General features: G+C 44.4%; 7 protein-coding genes across 7 annotated transcripts; 3 read left to right on the top strand and 4 right to left on the bottom strand.

The window, feature by feature from the left end:
* Nucleotides 1-17: 17 nt before the first annotated feature.
* Nucleotides 18-3,081, bottom strand: LOC117899433 (serine/threonine-protein kinase Nek8). Its single transcript, XM_034809435.1, has 9 exons — nucleotides 2,335-3,081; nucleotides 2,138-2,276; nucleotides 1,795-2,078; nucleotides 1,575-1,745; nucleotides 1,004-1,513; nucleotides 781-949; nucleotides 540-725; nucleotides 247-479; nucleotides 18-179 (listed from the first exon to the last, which is right to left on the bottom strand). The coding sequence occupies exons 1-9, from the start codon at nucleotides 3,033-3,035 to the stop codon at nucleotides 41-43; spliced, it is 2,532 nt and encodes an 843-aa protein (XP_034665326.1). The 5' UTR covers nucleotides 3,036-3,081; the 3' UTR covers nucleotides 18-40.
* Nucleotides 3,082-3,597: 516 nt separating this feature from the next.
* Nucleotides 3,598-4,879, bottom strand: LOC117897338 (ras-related protein Rab-8A). The gene is made up of 4 exons (XM_034806108.1): nucleotides 4,724-4,879; nucleotides 4,368-4,660; nucleotides 4,190-4,303; nucleotides 3,598-4,126 (listed from the first exon to the last, which is right to left on the bottom strand). The coding sequence occupies exons 1-4, from the start codon at nucleotides 4,845-4,847 to the stop codon at nucleotides 4,016-4,018; spliced, it is 642 nt and encodes a 213-aa protein (XP_034661999.1). The 5' UTR covers nucleotides 4,848-4,879; the 3' UTR covers nucleotides 3,598-4,015.
* A 33-nt stretch (nucleotides 4,880-4,912) lies between these two features.
* LOC117897336 (E3 ubiquitin-protein transferase MAEA) lies at nucleotides 4,913-6,993 on the bottom strand. Its single transcript, XM_034806107.1, has one exon. It carries the CDS (start codon nucleotides 6,881-6,883, stop codon nucleotides 5,702-5,704), a length of 1,182 nt encoding a protein of 393 aa, XP_034661998.1. The 5' UTR covers nucleotides 6,884-6,993; the 3' UTR covers nucleotides 4,913-5,701.
* A 599-nt stretch (nucleotides 6,994-7,592) lies between these two features.
* LOC117896706 (40S ribosomal protein S3) lies at nucleotides 7,593-8,825 on the top strand. The gene is made up of 2 exons (XM_034805163.1): nucleotides 7,593-7,704; nucleotides 7,997-8,825. Exons 1-2 carry the CDS (start codon nucleotides 7,669-7,671, stop codon nucleotides 8,699-8,701), a joined length of 741 nt encoding a protein of 246 aa, XP_034661054.1. The 5' UTR covers nucleotides 7,593-7,668; the 3' UTR covers nucleotides 8,702-8,825.
* Nucleotides 8,826-10,979: 2,154 nt separating this feature from the next.
* Nucleotides 10,980-12,554, bottom strand: LOC117896705 (zinc carboxypeptidase). The gene has a single exon (XM_034805162.1). The coding sequence runs from the start codon at nucleotides 12,512-12,514 to the stop codon at nucleotides 11,162-11,164; it is 1,353 nt and encodes a 450-aa protein (XP_034661053.1). The 5' UTR covers nucleotides 12,515-12,554; the 3' UTR covers nucleotides 10,980-11,161.
* A 10,293-nt stretch (nucleotides 12,555-22,847) lies between these two features.
* Nucleotides 22,848-23,318, top strand: LOC117897468 (kunitz-type serine protease inhibitor superbin-3-like). The gene is made up of 2 exons (XM_034806319.1): nucleotides 22,848-22,970; nucleotides 23,033-23,318. The coding sequence occupies exons 1-2, from the start codon at nucleotides 22,850-22,852 to the stop codon at nucleotides 23,236-23,238; spliced, it is 327 nt and encodes a 108-aa protein (XP_034662210.1). The 5' UTR covers nucleotides 22,848-22,849; the 3' UTR covers nucleotides 23,239-23,318.
* A 942-nt stretch (nucleotides 23,319-24,260) lies between these two features.
* Nucleotides 24,261-24,699, top strand: LOC117897469 (kunitz-type serine protease inhibitor 2-like). The gene is made up of 2 exons (XM_034806320.1): nucleotides 24,261-24,416; nucleotides 24,494-24,699. Exons 1-2 carry the CDS (start codon nucleotides 24,293-24,295, stop codon nucleotides 24,691-24,693), a joined length of 324 nt encoding a protein of 107 aa, XP_034662211.1. The 5' UTR covers nucleotides 24,261-24,292; the 3' UTR covers nucleotides 24,694-24,699.
* The last annotated feature ends 3,034 nt before the right edge of the window (nucleotides 24,700-27,733 follow it).

Genomic DNA, 27,733 nt, shown 5'->3' with positions numbered 1-27,733 from the left:
AACATAAGCATCGAAGCGAGCACCTAAGACTGCTAAGCAGCTATGGACAATCCCCCTCATAGGACGATATAAGCGGCGTGGTTGTATCCACCAGAACGAGCACACTGTGTGCCAAGGGATAGACATCATGGACCTGCACATAATAGCCACGGTCGCACTGCTCCTTGGAGGAATACAGACTGCCAAAGAACAAACGATTGCAGCGGATTGGTAAGCAGGAAGAAGATTAATCTTGACTAAACCTACGCCAATATATCCACCGGTTCCAGTATCAATTCAGACTTGTAGACCGAAGCCAGAAAATTGGTGAACGCTGCCGTATTGTTGCCAAGATCCATGTCCGTATTGGGAGTGCACACCTCGAGGCCCAGGCCACTGCTGCTGGATCCGATCTCGGGCAAGCCATTGCGAGTGCCCCAAACGGTGATGATGTTGTCCTCAGAGGCCACAATTGTGCACTGGTCGCTGCAGTTGGCCTTCTGCGGGAGGATCAGTAATCAGCAGGATGGAAGTTCGAGAGCAGAAAATCAACTACAAACCACAATGTAGCGAGAGCGCACAGCCTCCACCAGTGTGGGCTGATCCACTTGATTGCAGTGACGAATGCCACGCTGACCCTCCGTGTTGCGGCCCATGGTGTAGACATAGCCACCCTCCAGCAGGAACACCGAGTGGGTGGACGAGAAGCTGGCCTTCAGCACTTTGCTCGGCAGTTGGACTTTTTTCTGAAAGCAAAAGGAATGATTAGCAGAGTGGTCCGAGCAGTGCAGGAGTACTCACAAAAGCCGTGATCTTGCCGGGACGATTGAAGCCCAGTTTATAGTAATTATTGCTGCCACATGCATGCAGCTCTCCATTGGCGAACAGCACGGCCGAGGTGTCTGGCCCACAGAAGATCTTCGTGGGCTTAGTCTTCACATGAGACAGCAGAATCTTCTGGGGAAACTTCCTAAAAGGAGAAAAAGGCCAACAGATTGTGATGCTTTCTGCTCCCTTCACTCACTGCTGCTGCTGATAGTTGCCCAGACCGAGGGCTCCGCTCACACTGGTGCCCCACACATAGACGGCGCCCTCGCGACTCAGGGCCAGGACATGATGCAGACCGGCTGCCAACTGCTCAATGCGCACATCCGCCAGCTTGGCAATCAGCTTGGGACTGTGGTAGTTGCGCTGCTCGTCCTGGCCGAGTGACAGATTCGTGTTGCTGCCACAGCTGAGGAGACTGCCGGACTTGGTGACCAGAATGGTGAAGGCATCGCCCGCACAGGCACCCACCACATGATAGTTGCGCACGCTCTCCATGCGGCTGGGATAGTGCTTCCAGGCCTCCAGCGATGTCAGACCCAGCTGGCCGTGTGTGCCCTCGCCCCACGCATACGCGGTTCCATCCTCGTTCACCACCACAAAGTGGGAATCGCTCATGGCCATGCCCACAATGACTGCCTTTGGCGGCAGCTGAATGGGCGACATGCTGAAGGAGTTCCCGAATGCCTTTAGCTGGTACAGCACCGATCTGAGGGAGCAGCGAAGAGAGTTCAAGTGGAATGATAACAAAACTGATGGCAAAACCCAACCTCTTCTCGAGTATCTCATGTGGCGCTGCTGTCTCTGCGCTCATCAGCTGCTTGGTCTCCGTCTGGGCGGTGGGCAGCTCTAGCTCCATGGTTACATTGCTGCGGGCAGCCACGGGAACAGTAACTGCCAGCTGGTTACCAGTGCTGCTAACGTCATCCTCATAAGTGTAGCTGCAAAATGATCATTTACGTAGTCCATAAAGTAATTATATCCTCTCACCCTTTGTTCTTTCCCAGACTACGAAATATCAGTGGTATCCAATAGACCAACACCTCAGAGGCAGTGGGTCGTCGGGCGGCCTCCACTTGCAGCAGGTTCGACATGAGACTGCACATGCCGGAGGTATAGCCAGAGGGCACAGGCGTATAGTTGCCGGCCATGATTTTGGTGACCAGTTCGGAGAGATTGGTGGCAGCGAATGTCTTCTTCAGGCAGCACATCTCGCCCAGAATGCAGCCCAGTGCCCAGATGTCGCTCTTGTTGTCATACTCCTTGCCCTCGCACTGGAAATGCATCGAGAGAGTATCAGCTGAAGAGACTACCTGTGAATGAAGACACTTACCATCTCGGGACTGAAATAGTAGGGCGTGCCCAGTACGGTCTGGGCATGGATCTTAGTGTTCATTATCTTGGAGATGCCAAAGTCGCCAATCTTGACGATACCCCGTCTATTCAGGAAGACATTGGCGCTCTTCAGATCTCTACAATCGATAGATGAAACAGCTAAAGACCTTCGAGTGTCTATAGGTAATGGCCTACCTATGCAGAATATTCTCGGAATGCATGTAATTGATGGCACTGGAGACCTGCTCGAACACAGCGATGATGTACCGCTCCGGAAAGTGATGCAGGCCCTGACGCTCGGCAATGATTTGGGCCAGGGTGCCACCATCCGCGTACTCCATTTCAATCAGCAGCGTGTTGTCCTTGATGAAGCTGCCCAGATAGCTGACAATGTTCGGATGATGAAGCTTCGAGAACACGTCCACCTCGTTCATGGCCAGATCCCTGCCCGGTGGCGTGAGTTCGCTCAGATTGATCTGCTTGAACACGATCTGATGGCCGTCGGACTTGCGGCGGTACAGAATGGCAATGCCAAAGGAACCCTGTCCGACGACACGAACCTTATTGTAGTTGGCCAGCTCTGGGCCCGCAATGCTGATGGTCTCCTTGGGCACACCCAGCTGCAGCATGACCTCCTGTCTGCCCGCCTGCTGGTGCAGCTGTGGCGCCTTGTTGCTGGACATGGCCTCGGCCAGGGAGGTGTTGGCGGCCCCTGTGGTGCCGTCCGTAATGGTGTACACTGATGGCTGCACTCGGGTGCAGGTGGGCTTCTTATGAAAAACTGCAACTCCTCCACCCAGTGGCAGTTTCAGCGATGTCGTGGTCAAGGTTGTGGCATCCGTTATCCTGCCATTGAAGATGGGCAGGGAGCTCGCCTTAGCGCGCAGCTTTTTCATCTCCCGGACACAACCAGCGGCCGTGGGCGTATAAAATCGAATCGAATCGCAGCTCCTGTCTGTTGTATAATTGTCCTCTGGCATGTGGGTGCCAGAGTTGTGGTCAAGCCCGTTGCTAGGCGCCGCAACGCCAACAGTCTAATTGTTATCAGTCATTCGAGTAATTGGACACCTCCAGAGGGAGGGGAATGGCAGCAGCAAAGTGCAATTATCATATAAGAAATGCCAAGGAAAGGCCACCTCTCGGAGGTAATATTTGCACGAACGCTAATCTGATTGATTGACGTTAAATGAAATGAAATGATACTAATCTAAGAACTATTTGTAATAAAAGATAAACGACTAAACCAATATGTCATAAATCTATGTGAAACCATGTTCTAGAAACCATATTTGCACACAACTTGTTTGGGAAATCCATTAACGAAAGCACAAGAAACATTCATTAAAGACTTGCCCTTTCTGTAATGGATTCTCTGTACAAATGGACATTTAAATACTTACCTAAAAATAGAATCAAAGCAAACCTTATCATCATACAAAGTAAATGGCTTTTGTTTCGTTTCTTACGAGTATAAATGTATTTTTAGCATTAGATTATAATTATTGGAATCGAGACAATATGCATGTATAATCGACCTTGTTATGGTATTTGCAGGAATATGCTAAAATATTTATGCTATGTTTCTTGGACTATCTGTACCCTTAAAATGCACAATCTGTATTGTACATACACATACAATATATCGAATTTAATGCAGGCATCCATTGCCACCCATCGACCCTCTTATTTGCATTTAAAATGTTCATCTCGCGCTTTGGTTTCGTATTATATCTGTTGTAATATCTTGGCATTTGGTGTGCGCCACATACTTGGGCTACAATGCAGCTTCAACAGCTTTGGACAACTTGGTTCTCAGGTTTTCTGTATTCGGTATTCGGTTTGCGGTTGCGATCGAATTTCGTGTATCAACTAACATCTAGCAGGTGCAGCGATTCTCGCCGGATAGACTGCCAAGGCTGAAGGTGCCGAGGCCATTCGATCCAGGGGATTTCTTGTCTTTGTTCTCCTCGTTGTCAAAGTTGTCGCCCTATAAATACAAATAATTTCAATTAAACATCTCTAGGGTTAGATCTTTTCTCTTTCTGCTTACCCGTCGCTCTCGCTGTTCGCGTATTTTGCGGGCCAGCGACAGAAACGCATCCTCAATGTTGATGTTCGATTTGCACGAGACCTCAAAGAAGGGCATGTCAAAGTTTTCAGCTATCTGTTGGACATGGATTCCAGGAATATGAGTGAATCCCAAATAATATCTCGAAAGTTGCACGCACCTTTTCACCCCTCTCCTTGTCGACCATTCGCTGTGTGGTGGAGCATTCGCATTTGTTGCCCGCCAGCACCTTGACCACATCTGGCGAGGCATTCTCCTGGATGTTGCGCAACCAATAGGACAAATTGTTGTAGCTCTCCAGATTGGTGACATCGTACATGAGCAGTATGCCCATCGCGCCACGATAATACGCTGTTGTCAATGTACGAAAACGCTCCTGCCCGGCCGTGTCCCATATTTGCAGTTTTATGGGCACCCCATCGAGATTAATCAGTTTCTGCTTAAAGTCTATGCCTGCGAGAGAGGAGATGAAAAAGATAAAAGATGTAACATATTTGCAGGGGGGGATGCACTCACCGATGGTGGAGATGTATGTGTCGTAGTATTTCTCGTCGCAGTATCTGTGCACAATGCAGGTCTTGCCGACATTCGAGTCCCCTAGCACCAATATCTTATATGTGGCCACAAAGTCCAGTGCCATGATGCCAGTATAAACAATTTTGATGGCAATATTTAATACAACTATTTATGGGGTAGTACGTTTTGCTTTTTCTTTCAGTTACAGATGTGCGCCCTGCTTCAGAGGTTGTTTTGTTGGTGGTGGGGTTTTCGTAGAGGTGGTGGAAGTGGAGAGGCGGTGGTGGTGGTGGTGCTTTGGCTCTCCTCTTACCCGCGGGGGAGGGGGTTTATGTATCTGTTTGTTTGCTAAACGCAGCTGTTTCTCCTACGACTGCAACGGCGTCATGGATATTTACAGTAAATTTTACCGTTTCCTCCTGCACTCAGCTGAACCTGTCAGAGAAAGAGAGAGAGCGCGAGAGAGTGGGGCACGTCACGGAGAGAGAGAACAGTTCGCGCGAAACAATCGAAATGCAAGAATTTTGTAATTGACAACTGCACTTCCCTTTTGCTTTGCTTACTAATCGTGTAATGTAATTTGTATTTGATTTATTTTAGGCTCGTTATATTATATATATAGATGTATGCATAATTTTTCCACTTAGAGGAATCAAATAACGTTTGTTCGCGTGTGATTCAGCCTCGGCCACCGACTGCTGCTGCTGCCCTGCTCTGCGGAGGAAATCAATACAACCGCGACGGCGCAGCAGCAGGCAGACGAAGCAGCAGCGATTGACATCAATCGAAATCGAAATTCAAATGCGCAGTTCTTGGCGAGGGGGCCGCGCTGCAGTTGCGTTACTTCTTAATACCATAGATAGGTGTACAGTACATAATAATCATAGATATGGGAGTTACATATTCAAAAATAGAGTCATTCATTGCTTAACTTAGTGATGAGGGTTTAGGTTAACGTTAGAGTCCAGGTTTCGGGGCTTACATCACAAAGACCTTCTCGATTTTGGGATTCGAAAACTTGGTATTGGTCACGGGACAGGTGACGGTGCCATCGTCTTTGGTTATGTCGGTGAGAGCCATCTGGCCAAAGATCTGGCCGTTGGGCAACATCATGGGCTGGTTGTGCTCGTTCAGTGGCAGACCCGTCACCCGGCAGATGAGGCGACTCTGCACACAGTGCGAATATGGCAACTTGAGGGCGATGCGATTGAGATCATCCTGGCAGACGGGGCAATTGAGATTGCGGCAGGTCTGGGTGTAGCAATGTGGCGTCTTCAGTGCGGAGAGGCCAGCCTGGACGGCTGCCGAGAAGACGGAAGTGCTGGACAGCTGGAAGAGGCGGTAGTTCTCGTGACGAAAGTCCAGCACCAGCTTCTGCCAGCGCTGCGGGTCCATGTACTTCTTGTAGTGCTCCATCTCGGTGTCGGCCGGATAGGCCAGTAGTGACATCACATGGCAGATCTCATTCAACTGTGTCTTCTCGTAGGCGGGGAAGTAGCGGCGCGAGTGCTTCACAGCCTCGAATCGCTGGTTGTGACGCACCAGCTCAATGAACTCCTGCACCCGCAGGCTGAAATCTATGGTCGAGTTTATTTTGCGCAGTTTCGATTTGTTGTCAATGCACCAGAGCACGCATTTGGTGGTGCTGTGGTTGGCAAGGTCGTCCTCGACCTCGCGCGAGTTCTGGAATATGTCCAGATTGGTCAGATGGCGCACATCGGAGCGGGCGGCCAGCTCCTCGGCCGTCTCGTAGTAGCCCATGCGCAATAGATGCTCGATGACCAGGCGGTCCAGGCGTATGCGCTTCCACTGGTCCACAGATCCCTGCCACAGCTCCCCAGTGCCCGTGTTCGGAGGCATGATGCCCTTGAGGTGCTCCAGCTTGCGCTTGCATATCTGCGTGACGCTCAGCTCGTCATTGATGCTCTCCTCGGCCTTGCGCTTGAGCACCTGCAGCTTCTGGGCCACATTACCCATCAGCTTGGTCACATCCGCCAGTACGGGTGGATCGGCGTCCAAGGCCTTATCCACCTGACGCGATACGTTCATGACCTGGTCCACCTCACGGTCGATTATCTTTTGGGCCGAGCGGAAGCGCTTGTTCAGTATCTCGTATGGCACTTTTAGAGTGGCGTGCTCCAACGCCTTGATTTCCGACATTTTCCTTATCCTTGTTTCGCAGATTTCCTTGTTAAATGGATTTATATTGGCTTGCAATTGAGACGCAATTGCAATTGCAATATAAAATATACCGTCTGACCCTCGGAAATATTCAGTAATATACCAAAACATATACTGTATTATATTCTAGTTACAGTAAACATACGGACTTAACCCACTTGAGCACCCTCTATTTAAACAGGTGAGCAACTGTTTGTAAATTCTCCTAGAAGAATAAATAAAAATAAAAGTTACGACGGTATCTTTTATCTGAACCACGCTGAAATTCTTCAAGATTCATAGTTTTCATGCGAATCTTTGAATACCCCCCTGGTCGAAAATCAAGTATCAGCTATGTGCAATATCGATGACATCCTTCGCTTAACGAATGGACACTACCGCCTGGGTGTACGATAGCGATTTTACACCACTGAATTTCTTTTTATGTTGCGAAATGGCAATAATGAATGTAAATATTGATTCTGGGTATGATTGTCCTCTTGAAATAAAATAACACTCATACCGAGAGAGCTCTTGTCGTGATCTATCGCACAATTTTAACACCATCGCGACTATCGACTATACTTTTCTGTATATTTTGACGTCGAAATTGAGTCGACGGTATATGTGCGGTATATCGGTGCATATATAGGTATATTTCGAAAATTATTCGGTATATTACGGTATATTTTGGTATATTTCCGAGGGTCTTTCGGTATGCTTTATCGAAAATTCGCGGTCACACTTTCTTTTCTGCTTACCACGTTTCCGTGCGAGTTGTCAAAATGAATGCCAGCCTCCCAATTTCAAAGAAACGCAAGGTAATGTAACGAAAATCGCATTGGGAAATGCATAGGGAAGTGCAACGCGCCCGCCAGCATGTTAATTGGATAAAGTTGTGTGAAAAATCTGGGCGGAAAGTCGCCAAGTGAAGTGAATTCGTAGATAACCTCAAACCGCTGGATGGCCTGGCGTCAACATTTTGCTGGAGGCAGCGTGGAGCGGAGCACCTCTGCTGTCAATTGAATCACAACAAAAACTACAGCAGGGAGCGGCTGCAAGTGGACTTTGGTGTGGAATAGTTGCTAATAATTGGTATTTTCATAATTTTAGTTCGTCTCCGACGGTATCTTCAAGGCTGAGTTGAACGAGTTCCTGACTCGTGAGCTCGCCGAGGATGGTTACTCCGGTGTGGAGGTGCGTGTGACCCCTTCCCGCACTGAGATCATCATCATGGCCACCAAGACCCAGCAGGTTTTGGGCGAGAAGGGACGCCGCATTCGCGAGCTGACCGCCATGGTCCAGAAGCGTTTCAACTTCGAGACCGGCCGCATCGAGCTGTACGCCGAGAAGGTCGCCACCCGTGGTCTGTGCGCCATCGCCCAGGCTGAGTCGCTGCGTTACAAGCTGACCGGAGGACTGGCCGTCCGTCGCGCCTGCTACGGTGTGCTGCGTTTCATCATGGAGTCGGGAGCCAAGGGCTGTGAAGTCGTTGTGTCCGGCAAGCTGCGTGGTCAGCGTGCAAAGTCGATGAAGTTCGTCGATGGCCTGATGATCCACTCTGGTGATCCGTGCAACGACTACGTCGAGACCGCCACCCGTCACGTGCTGCTGCGCCAGGGAGTGCTCGGCATCAAGGTCAAGATCATGTTGCCCTATGATCCCAAGAACAAGATTGGCCCCAAGAAGCCACTGCCCGACAACGTGTCCGTCGTGGAGCCCAAGGAGGAGAAGATCTACGAGACCCCCGAGACGGAGTACAAGATCCCGCCACCCAGCAAGCCCCTGGACGATCTGTCCGAGGCGAAGGTTTTGTAAACTTAGTTTTACTGTTCATCAAATGAGCGACTAGTCCAAGTCGCCCCGTAAATACAACAAACAAAACAAACCACAAAACACAGAAAACCCTATAAATTCAATAAACCTTCAGAAGATAAATAGACTTTAAACGAGAATGAGCTGTCGCCGAATCAGATCGAATCGAGTCTTCTTTTTGTGAAGTGCAGTGTAGACCGCGAGGGTTGCCCCCAAAAGTTTCGAATGTCCAAAGTCGGGGTGTGAGTGTGTGCCTCTTGTGGCCTGCAAACCAGTTTGGAATATATTTTTATTTGTATTTCTCTTTAGTTTTGTCGAGTTTTTTTTATTTGTTCAATTACTTGCGTCTCTTGCTGTCTGTATTTCCATTTCTTATGAAGCGGAAATCAGCGATTAAAACGGCTCACATTTTGTTCCCTGCCTGATTTATGAGGTTGTCCTTCGGTTAGCGTGTAGCCGGGACTCTGTGTCCGGTGTCCGCTGATAACCTGGCTCGCTTATGGGTCTCTTATTTATCACGTTGATATGTTTATTTCCAAGCACTGTGACACGGCCCGGCCCCAAAGGCATCAGGGACCAGGCAGCGGCAGCGTGAAAATCAACAATCGTTCAATTTATCAACATTTCCGAGATTATAGCGAGAGCGCGAGAGAAAGAGATTCATGTTGGGGGCTTTTACATCGTGCCCATTTGAAACAAACTGAAATCGCAGCTGCAGCACACGATCCTCGCCCGATGACAAATGGCCACATGCAACATTCGCCTCCACCCGTACCATGGAAAGGGAGGGAGGAGTAGCTGGTGCTGTCGCTGTTGCTGTTCCTGTTGGAGGAGAACTAGGGAGAGCCGGCTGTGGGCCATGTCTTAGCGGCATCACGCATCAGGTTGCGATTTTCGCAATAAATCTAAATTAGCCAACTCAAAAGCGGCTGGTTCCTGGTTTCCAGCACTATTACGATCAAACCTGCAATACTCTCTCCAGCTGATCCTCCTCCACCACTGCCACTTGGCCAATCAATTAGGGTCTAGAAGAAGCTAATTTTCCAAACCGATCTGCGGGACTGTGAGAAATGTTTTTGTTGCCATTGGAATTTCCATTGTTGCTGGCTTTTTGTTGGTGGTTGCTGGATTTCAACGCTCGCATAAATCATAACAGAACCTTTTTAAACACGACTTTGAACGTATGATTTCAACACAAATTTGTAAATAAATTAGATCGTGATTATGGCCAACATCAATATCTATCTTCAACGTCATCGGCATCTCCCCGGCCTCAGCCATGGCGGCGGGAGCAACATTATTAACCGGCCAATGTCTGACATGTGTGTGTGGCTGCCATGGCTCTCCTCTCCATATAGACAGACCGCAATAATACTAACTATATATTATAATGGCATAAGCCACAACAGCCACAACAACAAAAACAACAAAAAGCAGAAAACGAAAAGGAATACAACAACAAAAACTCGACAATTGCCGTCAACAAGTCTGCAATGTCGGCAGCAGCAGCACCAGCAACGTGTTGCTAGTCGCATGTTGCAGTTGTCTCACCGCCTGGGTCTGTGTTTGTGTGTCTGTGCAACATGCATATTGTCTGTCGCGGGGCTGCACAGGTTCATAACTTGCCCGTCAGCTGCCAGAGTTCTGGTGCAGGCAAATCGGTTGCCGATAGGACGCATTGTTTATACACTTTGTTTTTGTAGTCCGATAGATAAACCACGACTATGGGAAGGAAGACTTAAGGAAATTTTCAGCATATCTACTCTAAAATAGTTGCCAAGATAAATTGGAAATTGCGAGACTCGAACTTAATTCATTGAAATTAAACACCACCTTCGGAAACCGAATTTAACATTCTGATAAGGGAAGCTAATAATTATCCAATACCATGCTGTTCAGTATTTATGATTCTATGATCAATGGATCCACTTTGTCTCTCATGCTCATCCCTTTGAGAAATCTTTTGCAGCTAATTTGCAAGAAAATAAACAAATTAATGAGCTACTTGAATGGACTTCCCTTAAAGTACCAGCAACCGTTCGCGTTTCCCACGCTAAACACAATTCTATAGAAGCATTTAATGCCTTATCCTGTTCTTTGATAAATACCATACTGGAAGATCTAACCTTCAGCCGCACCACAAGCCGCATCCATCCATCCAGTGGATCCATGGACCCCATGGCCATGGCAAGTGTACAATAACAATGGCATCATAACTGTAATAGTTGCAACTTGCAACTACAACGAGTATTTTGTTTTTCTATAAGGCATAAGGCATAAGGCTCTGCTCTGCTCAGCTCCGCTCGAGTCTCTGCTCTGGCTATATTTGCTTTGATTTACCAACATTATTATGAGGTTTTGTGTCATGATTTTGCCATCATTATTTAGCATTAAGAAACGCTGGCTGGCGCGTAATGTGTTTTTCATGTGAACTGCCAGGCCAGACGACATTTATCATCATCATCAGAGGCTGTTGCTGCTGCTGCTGCTGCTTGGAGTTTGGTCTGTAGTGGCTGCCTCTGACTGGTAATAGCCACGTTTGCCAGCCTCCTCCACGATTGTTTGGAGTGCGGCAAAGGCTTCGCTGGCCGTGGGCTCAATCTCCTCAGCGGACAAAATGAACAGATCCTCGCTGTCCGGTGGTCCGCGCAGCTCGTACGAAAAGGTAATGGGCACCTGCAGCAGTCCATGAATCCAGTCCTTAGATCCGCCGCTGGAGGGATAGATGGTCTCGTAGATGCTGCCACTCCTGTAGATCCGTCCACTCTTCTCCTTGATTCGTTGGGCTGCCAGCTGTCCGATCTCCTTCAGATCTTCATAGTTCTCCACGCGCTCTGGAGTGTGGCCATAGGGGAACATGATCAGCTGGGAGTAGCTGTGCAGGGAAATGAACGTCTTTATGCGCTCCGACTGAACGTGATCCTTGAGGAACTGAACGAGACGCTGTGTCTCCACCTCGCTGCCTGCCCGCGGCCCTGAGTAGTCATAGCGACAGGGATCGCCACTGGCCCCCGTAACGTTCCAGTGAAAGGGAAAGTTGCGGTTCAGGTCCACGCCACAACAGATGCCGAAGAGCGAGCGATTCTTGCGCCACATGCGATCGCCCTTGAACGTGTAGCGATAGCCATCGGGATTGACTGTGGGAAATATCAGCCAGTTCTGGGAGCGGGCCAGAGCCTGCACAGCCGCATCCTTGGAGTTTAGCAGCTGCTCGATGAAGTACGTGGCCGTGGCCGGTGCGATCCACTCGCGGGCATGTATTCCGCTCTCCACAAAGACGCTGGTGAGGTTCTCACCACCAAAGGCAATTCTTACACCCTTGATGGGCAGTCCCTGGGTGCTAGAACCCAAATCAACCAGAGTGACCACCTCTGGGCGCTGTTTGGCCAGATGCTCGAGCCAGGCATAGATGCTGTCCAGCTGAAAGTAGCGCCTCCAGTCAAACTGATCCGGCGGTGTGCCCTCGGGTGCCACCTCGCGGTAGTTGGCATCGATCAGAGCCTGGAAGTCGTGGTTCAGGATGCGGTGGCTCACGTTGTAGCTCTGCAGCAGATCATCGAAGTCGGCCACCTTGTGCGAGGTCACCATGATCGTCAGCTTCTGGCCCGGCACTCGGGCATGGCCCATGAACGAGCACGAATCGCTTGCCAGCTCCAACGCCTGGAACAGTTGGACGTGCTCCGCACTCGCCAGCTCCACTTGATAGATGCGCGTGTGGTCATATCGAGCTTGGGCCTGGACTTGCGCCTGTGCTGGGGCACCAAGGTGACCAAAGGTCAGTGACATCATCAGCAACAATCGACTGATCCACAACATCTTCACTCGCGTATGGCCAGAGACAGTTTAATTGTGTTGCTTTTGTCAAACAACTGAAAGTGGAATATGCTAAGCAGGAGTACAAACTGATAAGCAATTAGTAGTGCAGGGTGGGAGTCCACTTATAGATACCCTGTAATGATACTCTAGCTAGCACTCAAGCTTTGGCCCAATATGCTCTGTGCAGTAAAAGAAGCGAGAGGTAGCATGAAAACAAAATATTGTCTCACCCCCAGAACATATTCCCGTTTTGAGATAAGCTTTGACGAAGAGCTTTTCAGTGCGTTTGCTATTCCCGTTTTGAGCTAAGCTTCGATGAAGAGCTTTTCAGAGCGTTTGTCACTCTTCTCTCTCCAAGCTAACGCATTTTTAAGATTAGAAATTTGAATTTAGTTTTACCGAAATCTATTGTATCACCGGACTTATTTCGAAATATTTCCTGAATATCATCTGCCAGCCTTGATAATTTTCGCACGGCTGACATTTTCCATGTAGAGTTTTATGTTCTTTCTGAAGATTTGTTCTCTCTGCCTTCTCTCTGCAATTCTGTGCGCGCCAATGATCTTCCCAGCTCTTCTCTCAGCCGCTTCTCCTCTTTGTCTCCCCGCAACAGACCCAACGGCAATCGATGTCAACGATTTATGAGCACCTTTCATAACACTTCATTAGTTACATTTTTGGTAGAATTTATAGCGCAATTTCAATCGGAAAACGTTTAACGAGCTTGTTCTGGGCATTCGCTGATGGCTAGCAGAGGGGGAGGGGAGAGCTGGGGGATCCGAATTTGGTCAGAGCAATCGGTGGCAACAAGTGCGCGTTGCAATGGCGCAACATGAGTCCAGTAGTGCCGCGTTGCGTCTTCGTTTCCTCGTGTGTCTGTGCCAGCAAATAGAAATACTACGAGTATGCTGCCAACACGAGAACCAATTAACGTGGTATGTGTTTCCCTTTAGCCCCCCCGAACAAAAAGTTTGAAATATTTGGCGCTGCTAATAGAGCTTAAATGGTAATGTGGTTCAAGGTTTTGACCGAGTCTACTATGTGTAGTCAGTGGAGATCTTCTTCGAGGGGTAGGCAGTGATGCAAAGTAAACCCTACATTTTTCAGGGCATTTCTGGTTTTAGCTTCTGGCATTTTTATTTATAAATTATGCTCGCCCTTAAGTATCTTCCCCGAGAAGGTTTCACTTTCAATTTACCAATGCTTTCCGCCATGTCTACCAATAGACAGTTGAACAATAATTTGTTATACAACTGCTGCCACCATCCGTCTATACATTCAACCAACCAACCAACCATTCATTCCGCTCGTTCCGTATAGGAATCCAAAAATGCATTTCTCTTAATTGACTTAACGTGACTTGGACTTGAGAAAAACCAATTACAAAGCCACATTAATATCTGGCAACAATTTGTTGCTACTAGCTGCTAGCTTTTGAGCAATACAATTTTTCAAGTAGCATGCAACCGAAAATTTTAATTAAGAAAATCCATGGCTTTACTCCTGGGGGTGGTTGAGGGTGGCAGGTGGCAGGTGGTTGGGGTGGTTGGCGTGGGGGCGGCTTATGCAGAGAAATAATCTTATCAAACATTTTGGCAATTAATTTGCGAGGGACAGAGAGAGGAAGAAACCAAAACTGAAATAAACAGAAGCTGCTCTCCTCTCGGGCGGCTCTGGCTGCGTGGCCTACGGCTTGGATGGTTGTCCATAAAAGCATTTTAATTTCTTAATTTACCACAAACTATAAATCATGGCCTTAGGTGTTTTGGCCATATAATGTAAGCCACCTGTAAGCAGCAGTGGCATTCGGTTTAAGGCATTCGCATTCGCACCATTTTCCAAGATTTCGCATTCGCTATGGAAATGCCAGCCATCTCTCCTCTGCCTGCCTCTCTCTCTCACTCCCTCTCTCTCTCTCTCTGTCGCTCGCTGGGGTGTTGTAAAAATACCAAAAATACCAGACAACCGTGTTGGTCACGTATGCAGCATGCTGCCGCTGTCTGCCGCTGCCTCAGACAAGCCGCTTCATTAGGTGATGCTTGTACATATTAATTAAAATGTGTATCCCATGGATACATGGATACACATATGTCCAGTGTGCTGCCCGTAGATGGTCGGCCACTAAATCATCTCCAAAGACTTTGGGTCCGTTTGCACTGCTTTCGCATATGGAAATCGTTGCAACACTTGCCACTGCAGCACACTGCTTGGGCTATGTTTTGCGTTAATTGGCATCACTTTCTGGGGGCCATGCGCTGTTGGTGTGGTCCAAGCAGAGGCCCATAGTGATTTCAAATTTAAATCTCACACTTGCAACGAAAATCTCATTCATTTAAGAGATTAATTTACCATTTAATTTACGTTTAGGGGATTAGTTTACAGTCTATTTTGAACTGCTTTCGCATATGGAAATACGAGCAACATTGCACTGCTTGCTATTTGAGCGTTAATTGGCACCACTTTCCTGGGGTATATCCAAGTCAGAGAATGCATTTAAATCGAATCTAAATCCTATGGGAGAACAACCATTTATTTTTAAGATTTATTTAATTGTTAGTGCACTTTTTTATGAGTAGAATTTGTGGTTTCTATGCACCACTCTCCCAACATGGAATCCAGTTGCAATGCTTATTCCTGAGGCCTGGGGCACGGCACACACTTAATGGCGCACGAAAAGAATTCAAATCAAATTTAACAATTAAAGAACAAATTCCATTCAGTTAAGCGATCAATTTGCAGAGCACATAAATCAAGGAAATGTCAGAAATTTGCCATGTCTTGTTGCGTTTTGTGGTCTGAGCCGGGCATTGGCACTGACTTAATGCAATTTTGTGTAAATTACTCATTAAAAATGAAATAAATTTCCGTTGGAAGGCATAAATCACGCCGCATAGTAGAGTGCAACGAGTGCCACACAAGTCCAAAAATAAAAACCACCAATACTCCGGCCAAACATTCGAAACAAAAGTCTCGATTACCCTAGACTCGCGTTGTAAATGAAATGAAGGAAAGAGCCGAAGAGCGACGGGGAGGGGAGGGGTGAGGAGGGGACACCAATTATATGTTTATGTATTTTATTGCTAATGTGAGCTTGTCAGATCTGCCTGCTCGAGTGTCCGGCACGGCTGTCCAATATGTTCGAGGCCTGTCCACATCAATTAAAAGCGCATTTGACAATGATATTTATACAGCTTTGGGGGTTTGTTCAATTCGATTTGGTTCGGTTTGGTTTGAGTTCGGTATTGGCCATAGCATTGGCTATGGGCTATGGATTTTCCCGAGAATGATTTTCCAAGATCGGCCAAGTGCTCTCCCCAAACCAAACCGAACTCAACCAATACATTGAGGAGTCTGAAAATGATTGGCTAAATTAGTTTGGCGGCTGCTGCTGTTGGTGCAACATTGTTGCCGTTGCACTGGCAGCCTGTTGGGGAGTCAGTCAGCGTCTGGCAGCAAATTATCAGCGGACCAAAAACAAATGTGCAAAATGTTTGAATTCGTAACAAACATACACACACACACACAAACACACGGACACACACACAATGGCCATATTTGTTTGGGCCGAAAACTAATGACGTGGCTGGCTGGCCGACTGCATGGCTGGGTCTGGGTCTGTGTTGTTTTAATTGTGAAATGCATTGCAATAAATTGCAAGATGGCCAAAAAACAAAGCTAGAGCGAAACCCAGTAGTATCCTGAAGTGCAGTGCAATTCAATTACAGCTCAATTTCAGAGCAGCAGCAGCAGCAGATACAACAGCAGCAGCGGCAGCAGAAACAGATACAGATACAGAAACAGAAACAGCAGCCAACTGAGAGCTATGGCCATTTAGAGAGCACGGCGACAATTTGTTTATGGAACCGCCGCGGACTTTAAATGGTTCGGTGCATAAATCACTCGGTCTCGCTCCGATCAACCCCAATTGTCAATTGCCAATATCTCCCTGTAATTGGGAAGCTGGCTCCGCCTCAACGGATATTGGTCCCAGGGCTCAGGGCCCAGGGCCAGGCCCATTATACACCCACCACCAATAGATCCTCTTCGTTCATTGCAAAACAATTTGCATGAAACTCTGATCTATTTACAATTGGATTGGCTTGGCGTGCTGCCCTCGGGGCGGCATGGGTTGGTGGCTGCTGCATGCTGCAGAGTTGCTAACTGTTGCCACTTAATTTCTTAATTTCACATTGCGTGTGCTGTACTTTAACCTACCTTGGCAGCAGTGTCCAGTGTGTACGTGTATACTAATGACATCATTTGCTGGCCTAGGCAGAAAACAAGTTGCAAGAAAGCTAGACAACACCAAGGGGCAACATGACCAGCAAAAGAAAATCCAGAAGCAGAGATGCTCTACAATCGATATAAAACTAGAAGCAAATGCACATAATACATTGAAGAATCGGTTACACGTTCCACACAGAAAATTCTCCACAAGAAAATTTGTGCACATGGAATCCACAACTATAAATATATCTTCCTCCGAGCATATCCCCTAATCTATAACTATTTTGGGACTGCTGCATTCTTGGCTGCAAAGTGCATGGTGTTATCCTTTTGGCCATGGCACATTGCATGTGGCAGCCATGTGCTTGCAACACCCCACTCGTATGTACGTACGTCAGAAGCGTAACTCATAAATGTGGCCAAGGCAAACGCAAAACGACTTCCTGCTCCTCGAACATGTCATGGCTTGCTCGGGAGCAGCAGCAAACATGCAACAACAACACACACATGTGGCACCGCAGCGTGTTTCGTGCACGCAGGCGCCTCCTCTTCACCAAAAGTCTGCTGCCTCATCTTTAGCGGCCTCTTCAGTCAATAAAAATCTCTGGCTACAAAATGTTGCCTTGCGAAAATCTCAGACCCAATCGCAACAGCACTCCATGCCGCATGCCAACATGATTTTCCTTGCTTTTTCATTATTGTATTGCGACATTTTTGCAGCTCTGTGAAATCAAAGCATGGCAGCAACATGCAACGCAGCAGCAGCAGCAGCAGCAGGAGGAGAAGCAGCAGCAGCAACAGCATCATCATCAACGACATCTCTCTGTGCAGCATGGAGGCGACGCTGGCAACAAATCGCTGGCGAAAAATGTGCGCGCGATAAATTTATGTTGGCAACATCAAATCGACGTAAATTACGCGACGCCTGGTTACCAGGCTGCCAGGCGGCGCTTTGGCTGTTAAATTCTTGCCACAAATCTGGGGGGGAGGTGCGAGGGCAATCTGCAATCGTTGCAGCAGCAGCAGCAGAGGCGGAGTCAGAGACTGGGGCACCGAGAGCAAGATAGAAAGAGGATGAGAGCGAGAGAGAGAGAGCTGCAAAGATGTAGTGACTGTGGCAACACATTAATTCGCGCGTACTTAACACGACCGAGCGGTACGTATACGTACCAGAGATTCAAGTTGTTTCAGCTTGTTGCTGCAGGTTGTCATCCCATCTGTAATACAAACGCATGCCTCAATTGGTGGCAGGAATACTCGTAGAAGCGGAGTGCAGAGTAGAGCAGAGCAGAGCCAGAGGAGCCATAGCCAGAGCCAGAGCTAGAGCCTGAGCGAAGAAGCTGCCGGCGCAAATTGCTGTTTGTAATTGATTTAAATACGTTGACGTTGCGTGGCAAATAACTCAAGCTTTCAGATTGCAGCAGGTTGCAAGTTGATTATATAGCCCCGGACATGGCTTGGCTGCTTAATTGCTGCCACAACCCCCGAGCTTTTCCAAATTGCTCGCTGAGTATTCAGTTTGATTTGAAACCCGCCTCTGACTTCTGGCCAGCACTGAGAAATGAAAGGATATTCTTGAATTAAAACAAAAACCGTTCAGTATATTATTTGGATACTAATTTGTATGTGCTGTTCATTGGAACATCATTATCTGGTTGTTAAGTTGCATTTTCATTGGCGTGAAAGTCAAACAGCGACAGTCTCGCCAATTATCGGTTTGATTTATGCCCTGGTGCCAAAATGGGGATAGGATTCATAAGCGCTCAGCTTTTCACCATTTCTTCCCATCAATTATCATAAATACAAACAAATTTGCAATAAACTGCACAGCAGCACGCAGTTGGAAAAAGGCAATTTCCCCAGTTGGGGTTCAAAGGCAAATCCAACAGACAACAGACAGAGGACAGTATGCGGAACGGCAACGGCACTGGCAACAACTTCAATTACAATCACGTCAACATCATTTTCAACGCAACGAGATATATTTCTATTAGCCGATTTAATGTCAGCATAATTAATCACATCCAATAATGTTCAACGACCAACAGAAACAACAACAGCAACAACAGCAGCAGCAACAGCAACATGGCCAGCAGCAACATGAGGTACAGCAACAGCAGCAACATCCTCAGGGTCAACAGTTCGTGTTGCACCTTCTACACCAGAGATCTGTGTGCTGCTTGGATTGCGGACCCAAGAGACCCAAGAGACCTTCACACTTTTGTTTATTGGCCACAATGCGTAGGTTGTAGCCATGGGCATTTTGTATGGCTTGAACTTGGTGGAAGATGAGCGAGAGGCTGGCTCCCAGGACAGCTGGACCGCCGCTGGACAGCTAATGCAATTTGATTGTTGGCACCGGTGTTGCCTGGCCAAGACGAATTTGTTGGCGAGATAACGCTGGCACATTCATAATTGCCAAAGCATGAAAAGAAATTCGTTTGGGAAATGGCACGAATAAATATTACGAAAAATAAAAGGAAAAATGTTGTAGTACATTTGATGAAAGCTAATGGAAATATTCAAAGTCTTAATCGTACTTACTTGTATTTTTTTACCGCTATTTCCACTCGTTAAAGATTCATATCTGTTCTTTGTAGTTTGATTTTTATTGAATAATTTGTACAATTATTTTTATGGGCTAGTCCAACTGCGTTTGGGCGTTTCCTTGTGAGATTCTGGATCAAAGTTGCCTGTTTTATTTTTGCCATTTTCCTAGGCTTATGATTTATTCGGCACAAACACATTTATTGGCATATTCAACACGCTGATGACTATCAATTTGCACAAATTAAAAATTAATTGCAAATTTATGGCTTTTAATTTACTTATCGTTTTGATTTATGACCCACAAATGCAGCCGAAACTATTTTCATGATTTAAAGCGCACACAGATTTTCTTTAGTTTTATATCTCTCTTTTTTTTGGTGATCTAGTTGGCTGCACTTAAAAGATTTAAGAGTCAAGCAATTTAGTCAAAATTAATTGCAAGTTTTTTTACATTTTTATTTCGTTCATTTAGTCTGATAAAAAAAGCTGTCAGACTTGAGCGGAAGCAGCATGTCAACGACAGGAGAACATTAATTTAAGCCAAAGATGATAAAAACTAAATTCAGCCAAAAAATGAACATCAAAATGCAATTTGCAAAAATTTAGCTTGCATTTTTCTAACGATTTTCCATTTTATACGAGTGCGATCGGGGGCAGAAATTATTCAAAAGCAAAACGATAAAAGGCAAACGACTGGCAAGGTCTGGACAATTGTTTTTTGGCCAAGCCAGGCCCAGTACACTGGACCATTGCCACCAGCAGCGAGGCAGCAGGCTGGCAGGCAGGCAGGAGTCGTGGCATTTGAGGCAGTTGGGAAAAATGCAACAATAAATCTCATTTTATGCAGAGCGCAGAACCAGCGGCCCTTTTATAGGTAACGCTAATGTGGCCCAAAATTGAACTTGACATTTGAATGCCCAATTAACCATGACGTCGTCCAGCGGATCCTGGACATGTCTGGCCAGCAACTGATGCCAATACCGATGCCTTTTCAGGTCAAGTTTTCGGGCATTCCAATGCGTTATGCTCTGCCCCGTTTTATTGGAGTAATTCAGTGACGGTGACGGTGACGGTGGGATGCCGCTTCCTGCTGCTCCTAATTAACCCACTTTCTAACACGGCTCGACCTTTTTTTGCATCCCTCTGCATCGTATCTCGCGAGAGTATCTCTGGCTGGCGCTTTAATCTCTGCCATTCGAATCGCAGTGGTAAAATTTGCCTGTCATAAAAGCAACATAAACTGGCCAATGGTCAAATATGTGCGCTACCCTGTAATCAAACAGTGGGATTGTATTGGCCAGAGTTTCAGTAGGGGATGTATCGGAAAGTTTTTCTAGAACTTGAGCTTAAGAAGGCTTAAGGCTTAAGAAGGAATAGTTCACAGAAACACCTTTAAATTTCTGCAGTTTTGATGTTTCTTAAATTTCTAGGGTATCTCTTGTTTGAGGCACATTGTCCACCATATTATTTTACTATTTTCGATGCGTGTGCAATTCTCACGCATGCATGAAGCAGGCCGTTCGGTCGGTCCCGTCTTGGCCTCGGACTGGCATGATTATAAAATTGCGATAAATATTTATACCGCTCTTAGATTTATGGTGATTCATATCAGCAGCAGGCAGGCAGGCAGGCACAGGAGAGGAGTCATCGCTGCCATCGTGCTGGCATCGGGTAACATGTTACGTTCATAAACATTTTTATTAGCAATAATTGCACAATTTTCCATGTGGTTCATTTGCGTGTACGACAGGCTGGCTGGCTGAAAGGCTAGCTGGATGGCTAGCCAGAGAATTCCAGCTGTCATCAATCATGAAGTGGCGAGAGATTTGCCCCCGCGATAGCCCACTTCCTGGCCTTGAATGCCCGCCCAAGGGTCACTCGAAATGACTCCAAATAATTGCCAAGTGTCTGCGAGGTTTAGTAAATTATGCATGTAAATGCCACATTTAAATAAATCGCATTTGGGCGCAATCAATTCAGTGAAAAGGTTTCAGCCTGATTTCCACAGCAAATTGTCATTGCCCCAAGCCGAAATCTGAAGCCAAACTGTATTTATTATTATTATTTATTCATAATTTATATTATTTGCTTATAGAAGGCCAAGACTAGAACGAAGGCCACCACTTCTGCAAAGTTCGGGGGAATTCTGCACACTTGCTTATTGATTTGCCATAATTTTATGGGCAATTTGGCTTTCAAAAATTGCGAGCATTCATTACCGAAATCTAATTTGGAACGAATTGATTATCTTCTATCAAAAATGTAAGAATCTAATAAATATTCGAATGATATTCGATGAGAATTGCATTGAGTTGAAGCACAGTTGAAATGTTGCTGAAATTTAAATGCTATTTTAAGTATTATGTACCCATCATTAGTATTCAAGACACTAAGTTTTTATTATTATTTTTACAACATTAAAACGGTGGCAATCAGTCGTAAAGTTTCTAAATCTTATTTATATTGAAAATAAATAAACCTGAAACACATTTGATTGCTGTGCAAGTCACTCCGGTCGAGACCCGGTCGAAATAAGAATAAATAAAATATATTTCCATTTGTAATTGGGGCTGCCAAGCGCGCAACACAACCCAAAACCCCCAAACCCGAGCCTGTAGCCTGTAGATCTCGCGTCACCTAACCTGAGCGACTGCTAAGTGTTTTGTCTTGTAATTTACAAATGCAAAATAGCCAAATGTGACAAAAAGCATTCGCCTGACAATTTATCGTGTTGCGTGGCAGTGCAGTGCTTCCTTTGCAATCGTTTGCCGGGGTAACGTTGAACATGGAACGTGGAACGGGGCTCTGGCTATCCAGATCTCCTGCTGCATCGGTGGAGGCAAACAAAAAACTAGTTTACTTACGCATTTTGCGTGCGCCTAGCATTGATATCCAATGTGCATTTATATTTATGGGCCTAGCCGGGCCTGGCCTTGATCTAGAATTTCAAATTTATCAAAACATTTTTCCCGATGTTTTCGCTTTCAGCGCGGCGTGTGTGTGTGATGTGTGCGATCTCAACAGATATTATGATTCGTTAATATGAAGCAGGAGATGATGTATGTATGTATGTATATACAGTTGTATGTATGTATGTATATTGAGGGTGAAGTGAGGTAAGGTGTTTAGCTTGCGTAATCATGTATTGGAGTGCTAAGTACCGGTTTAAGCGTCGCACACCAGAGACCAGGCTGGCTGGCCAGTTTATATATTTTTTTATGCATCTGTCTAACATGAACTGAAGCGCCGTGGAAACGCGTGCGATTAATTTTTTGTATTTCGCTTTCTGCACTTGTAATTTATTGGGAAATTTAATTGAATTCGCTTGCTGTTTCTCTGCTGCTGACCAACCAACAAGTCACATAATTTTTTGGCCACTGATTACACGTTGAGTTGAGCAATTGCTAAGCACTTTTCCTTATCCGTATCTAAGTATTTAACTTTTCCAACTTACTTTAGAAGCCAGATGTGACGTTACAGAACTTATTTTTTTCCTTTTTCCGTGGTCCTATAAATAGTAGAGGACTATGCCTTGTCCAATTAGTAGTAGATCTCAGCATGTTCTGGGTGCGACTTGCGCTTTTTTTTCTAGCCGTTTGGCTTGTGTATGCGAACCCCTTAGAGGACGAAATCGATGTCGAAGAGGTGTATGACACAAATGCAAAGAAGGAACGCATAGGTCTGTTAAAGCCAAAGTTTTGTCCAAAATGTATTGTATTTTCAATTGTTCGGTTTACTTAGAAAACTGCCTCCAAAAATATTCCTATGGAAACTGCGAGGGAAATCGCGTAATGTGGTACTTTGATCCCATGTCAGATACCTGTAAGCGGTTTCACTATTCCAACTGTGGTGGTAATAGTAATCGATTCTACACCTATACGGAATGCATGCAATTTTGCAGCGACTACAACTTGAAAAGTGTGATCCAGAAAGACATGAATGAATAAAGAAAATCCAAGAAATTTTCAAAATACTCATACACTGCGTTATAATAATGGAACAAATTCATAATCTGGTCTGCATCAGACCATGTATAAAATTCTTGTAATTTACCCTTCAATAAAAATAATGCAAGGAAAAAAAAACATCGACTCTCTTATTTAAACATAACGTTAGTTTATTATCTTATTCACTTTACGGACTACCAAAATACATCGTTAAGGACATGACAAAAGATACCTTCTGGAATGTGTATCAGCTAACGTTCTACCTCTCAGGGCAGAGACTTCCACATGAGCGGCTGTAGCCCTAAGCCCGGAATGAGTTTTGACTTGGGTAAAAATGTGTTTAAAGGTAGTTTTATTATGGCCATCTAAATTAAAAAACATTAAGAAAAAACTTTAATGTAAATGTAAAGTTTTTAATTGGTAGAAAATGTCAATGTTTCAAATAACAACGACGCTTTGCTATGTTTCAGCAAAATCTGATTTCACTATATAGTTACTGTTTTCATTAAATCGACAATCAACTTAATTTTTATTCTGTATGATTATGCTGGCATACATAAAAGCTCAACAGTGAACGCCAATAAAAATAATAAAATAATTTATGTACCCAGCAATTCATCATTTTGCTTACTTATGCTAACCCCATGAATTCTGCCTCTTCTTCTCTTCACCATGAAGAGCGACCGGGTAAATGGAATACTGAAATAAGGAAAATATGAACCAAACATCATAAACTACTGAAAAAAAAAAAGGCCCAGCAACAAAGACTGCGTTTCTTGACGGTTTCGATACATTTTGGCAACAAGAACTGAAGCGGTGTGGCTACGGAATTTTTTGCTGCCCAACAAATCGTTGAAACTATTAATTTTCTCTAGTTATACGTTTAGACATAGCTTAATCACTTTTCCACATCGAAGTTTTTGTGAAAACTTTTTAAGTGAAAGTATTTATGACAAATCTGTGGACTTCTCTTTCCCTCAGTGAAACTATAAATACCAAAGTCCTGATTCTAAGTCGGTTAGTGGCTTTCAGTGGATTTTGTGAAGATCTCAACATGTTCTGGCTGAGCCTTGCTCTTGTTTTTATAGCCATTTGGCTTGTGTATGCAGATCGGACAGACTATGAGGAACTGGACGCATCGGAACAGTTGGAAGATAAAATGATGACAGAGCGCAAAGGTTTGTTATCCATTGAATTGGCCAACAAATGAATCACACATATGCATGTATGTTTGTACATGTTTTTATTCAATCAGAAGTCTGCCTCATAACCCGTACGTCCTACGGCGACTGCAAAGGAAAGCGCAAAATGTGGCACTTCAATGCCCGACGAGATAAATGCGAATCGTTCATTTATTCAAACTGTGGTGGAAACCGGAACCGTTTCTACACCCGTCAGGAATGTATGGAATTCTGCGGCAACTACAATATGAAAAGATTTTTGCAAATATTTTAGGATTGATTGAATTAAAAGTACATATGTATATTTCCTTAATAATAATAAAAAATAGTTGTCTTTGGTTGAATACAGCATGTGGTTCCAGCCTTAGCATAAAAATATTTAAGAAAAGTTTAAGTTTTTATGAATTGTTCAATCAAAAATAAAAAATAAAAATTGCTGACTACATCAATTTTCTTATTTAAATAACCCGTATATACAGTCTAATATTTATATGTTGGATCTTTGTTGATCGTCATTGTTAGGGTTGGGATCGAAGAGTAATATTCTGTTTTTACAAAGCCCGCTTCGAAAAATATATACATTGATATTTGTCAATAGTATTTTTTGCAATTGAATGGATGAAGGGAAAGGATTTGTTCAAATCGGTTGAATTCTATTCCACAAGGAGACCATTTTATTTGGTCTTCAATCTTTAAAGTGTTTACACTACTAACAATGTACACACATATGTATGTACACAATATGTAAATATATGTACATATGTACATTTTTAACTTAATGTTATTATATTTTTTTTAATTTAAAAAGTGTGTATTTTTTTATTCTTTTCCAGATTGGTTTTTATTTATATTTTGTATGTACTTTTTGAGAGGTGGTTAGAACTTTATCAATTAATTATTGAACAAATTAAAAAGATTCAGCGCCAAGCAAAGTTTTCCCATTAGTGAAATTAAAGTTTTTTAGGTATATTGGGAACAAATCTTAAATTAAATCTAAATCAACAACCAATGATGGAGGATCGAAATAAAAACTAAGAAAAACTTGATAAGTTCTATTTTAAAAGCCAATTAAGTGAGAAGTTTCGTGACGAAGTGGACTGCACTGCCCAAAAGTTTCCATCAATGGAGCTATAAATGTCAGAGAACTGTGCCTTAGTCGATCAGTAGTAACTTTCAGTGGATTCCGAGAAGATCTCAACATGTTCTGGCAGCGCCTTGTTCTTATTTTTCTAGCCCTTTGGATTGTACTTGTCTCTGGTGGCTCCGAAGAATCTGAGGAATTTCAGAATCCGAAGCTGTTGCGTGTAAAAAGTATGCTAAAGGAACGCAGAGGCATGTTAAACATAGATTTAACCAAAAACGTATGATACAATGATTTCCAAACCGCTCAGCAATCTGCTATAAAGGACCGTCCTATGGAAGTTGTAAAGGAAAACGCAAAATGTGGAATTTCAATTTCCGAAGCAAAAAATGCGTTCCGTTCACTTTTTCGAATTGTGGCGGAAACCGGAATCGTTTCCACAGCCAAGATGACTGCGAGAAATTTTGCAGCGAAGAACACTGGAAAACTTCCGATATATATTCTAAAAAATAATAATAATTGATTTGTATATGTAAAAATGTATATATAATGAATCCCCGTATATGTTCAAACAAGAGCCATATCAAAAATATTATGAAAAGAAATCGGATAAAGTCCGCTTCAAATCTATTTTGAAATATATAAATTCCAGAATCTAAGTACAATGTCGTCTCTCCCTGTGTGTCTCTCAGAGACTATTAGAGGATCCGAATCAGCCCTTTATTGCACAAACACTTTTCCACATAAAAGTTGCCAAACAAATTGGCCACTTATTTTAAAAGCCAGGTGGAATGGGCCAGAACTTTTTTTATCAATAATTTCTTTCCTTTCGTTTCAATGAATGGGACTATAAATAGCACAGGCCAGTGCCTCTGTCGGCCAGTGGATTTCAGTGGATTCCCGCGAGAGATCTCGACATGTTCTGGCTCCGCCTTGCTCTCGTTTTTCTATTCGTTTGGCTCGCCTCTGCAAAAATCAAAGGAAGAAAACAAGACTTATACTCGTATGCGCAGGATGAGTCTGAAACTATGTTATATATTAGTCGCAAAGGTTTGTTAGCCAAATATTGCCGTAACAACTAATGCGTGATCCGGTTCGTTCAGGATTCTGCAGCCAAGACCCTTCTTATGGCGCATGCAAGGGAAATCGCTCCTTGTGGTACTACAATAACATCGGCCATCAATGCGAGCGGTTCATCTATTCGAACTGTGGTGGCAATCAAAATCGTTTCTACTCCTATGAGGAATGCGCTAATCATTGCTTTGCAGATACTGTTTAGCTTAGAACTCATTTTCGCTAAAACTATGACACAATATTATTATTTGAACTAACATTCCATTAGTCGTAAGGGTTTTTAAACTTGTTTAAACGTTAAAGTTAACTTACTTTACGCCTTTTTTTAATAAAGAAAAATTAACAAAGTTGACTACCTCCTCATTTTAAGAACTAAGTTTTGTATTTTAAAAACTCAGATCTTAGTGCATTTAATTGCATCAAAATGCACAATTGATAAAATAAAATAAAGTGGCATGGACATGAGTGTGATTCCCGCTGACTAATCGGTAACATATATTTCTTTTCTGATTCCTAATTACTTTTCCACATTAAAGTTTTTATTCCACTTTGGAGAAACTTTCCCTTTTCTTTTTTTAACAGACGTCGCGTTATACGAGTAAGTATAAATGCGAGAAACTCTTTGCCAGAATTGGTCATTGGCGTGGCATAAGTGCTAGAAAGATCTCAGAAAATGCTCTGGCTGCGACTTGTTATTGTACTTCTAGCCGTTTGGCGTGTGTATACAGACGAAGAGGATAAGTCGGAGGAAACGGATAATAAGTGGAAGAAACAGTTACTCAAAAGTTTGTTTGTACATACATACATATGTATATACTAATTCAAAAAATAAATTTACTTCGACCAGATGCCTGCCGCAATAATCCGGACTATGGCAGATGCAAAGGACGTCAGGCAAAGTGGTTCTACAATAAACAACGAAATAAATGCGAGCCTTTCATATATTCAGGCTGTGGGGGTAACCACAATCGGTTCCATGGCTATAAAGAATGTGACGAATTTTGTCGTTCATTCCATAGATCGAAATAAGGATTTGGTGATTTTAATAAAAGAGCCGTAATATTTATCATTTAAACATAAGTCTAAACTAGTATCTAAAATGTAAACCATTTAAATTAAAAAAAAATGAAGGCCGTATTAAAGCATAAACAATTATTTA

This window comes from Drosophila subobscura, chromosome O, assembly GCF_008121235.1.
Source record: "Drosophila subobscura isolate 14011-0131.10 chromosome O, UCBerk_Dsub_1.0, whole genome shotgun sequence".
NCBI lineage: Eukaryota > Metazoa > Arthropoda > Insecta > Diptera > Drosophilidae > Drosophila > Drosophila subobscura.
The sequence above is the reverse complement of the archived record's forward strand: the minus strand, read 5'-3'. Positions and strand labels throughout refer to the sequence as shown.

What these genes read in the sequence shown, in the direction of transcription:
- LOC117899433 (XM_034809435.1), bottom strand. Translation starts at nt 3,035, where the DNA reads ATGAAAAAGCTGCGCGCTAAGGCGAGCTCCCTGCCCATCTTCAATGGC. An exon ending in CATGAGATACTCGAGAAGAG is followed by an intron (nt 1,514 to 1,574) that starts GTTGGGTTTTGC and finishes CTGCTCCCTCAG; the next exon opens with ATCGGTGCTGTACCAGCTAA. An exon ending in GGCAACTATCAGCAGCAGCA is followed by an intron (nt 950 to 1,003) that starts GTGAGTGAAGGG and finishes TTCTCCTTTTAG; the next exon opens with GAAGTTTCCCCAGAAGATTC.
- LOC117897338 (XM_034806108.1), bottom strand. Translation starts at nt 4,847, where the DNA reads ATGGCACTGGACTTTGTGGCCACATATAAGATATTGGTGCTAGGGGAC. An exon ending in ACAAGGAGAGGGGTGAAAAG is followed by an intron (nt 4,304 to 4,367) that starts GTGCGTGCAACT and finishes CATGTCCAACAG; the next exon opens with ATAGCTGAAAACTTTGACAT. An exon ending in GCGAACAGCGAGAGCGACGG is followed by an intron (nt 4,127 to 4,189) that starts GTAAGCAGAAAG and finishes TTGTATTTATAG; the next exon opens with GGCGACAACTTTGACAACGA.
- LOC117897336 (XM_034806107.1), bottom strand. Translation starts at nt 6,883, where the DNA reads ATGTCGGAAATCAAGGCGTTGGAGCACGCCACTCTAAAAGTGCCATAC.
- LOC117896706 (XM_034805163.1), top strand. Translation starts at nt 7,669, where the DNA reads ATGAATGCCAGCCTCCCAATTTCAAAGAAACGCAAG. An exon ending in CAATTTCAAAGAAACGCAAG is followed by an intron (nt 7,705 to 7,996) that starts GTAATGTAACGA and finishes TCATAATTTTAG; the next exon opens with TTCGTCTCCGACGGTATCTT.
- LOC117896705 (XM_034805162.1), bottom strand. Translation starts at nt 12,514, where the DNA reads ATGTTGTGGATCAGTCGATTGTTGCTGATGATGTCACTGACCTTTGGT.
- LOC117897468 (XM_034806319.1), top strand. Translation starts at nt 22,850, where the DNA reads ATGTTCTGGGTGCGACTTGCGCTTTTTTTTCTAGCCGTTTGGCTTGTG. An exon ending in TGCAAAGAAGGAACGCATAG is followed by an intron (nt 22,971 to 23,032) that starts GTCTGTTAAAGC and finishes CGGTTTACTTAG; the next exon opens with AAAACTGCCTCCAAAAATAT.
- LOC117897469 (XM_034806320.1), top strand. Translation starts at nt 24,293, where the DNA reads ATGTTCTGGCTGAGCCTTGCTCTTGTTTTTATAGCCATTTGGCTTGTG. An exon ending in AATGATGACAGAGCGCAAAG is followed by an intron (nt 24,417 to 24,493) that starts GTTTGTTATCCA and finishes TTATTCAATCAG; the next exon opens with AAGTCTGCCTCATAACCCGT.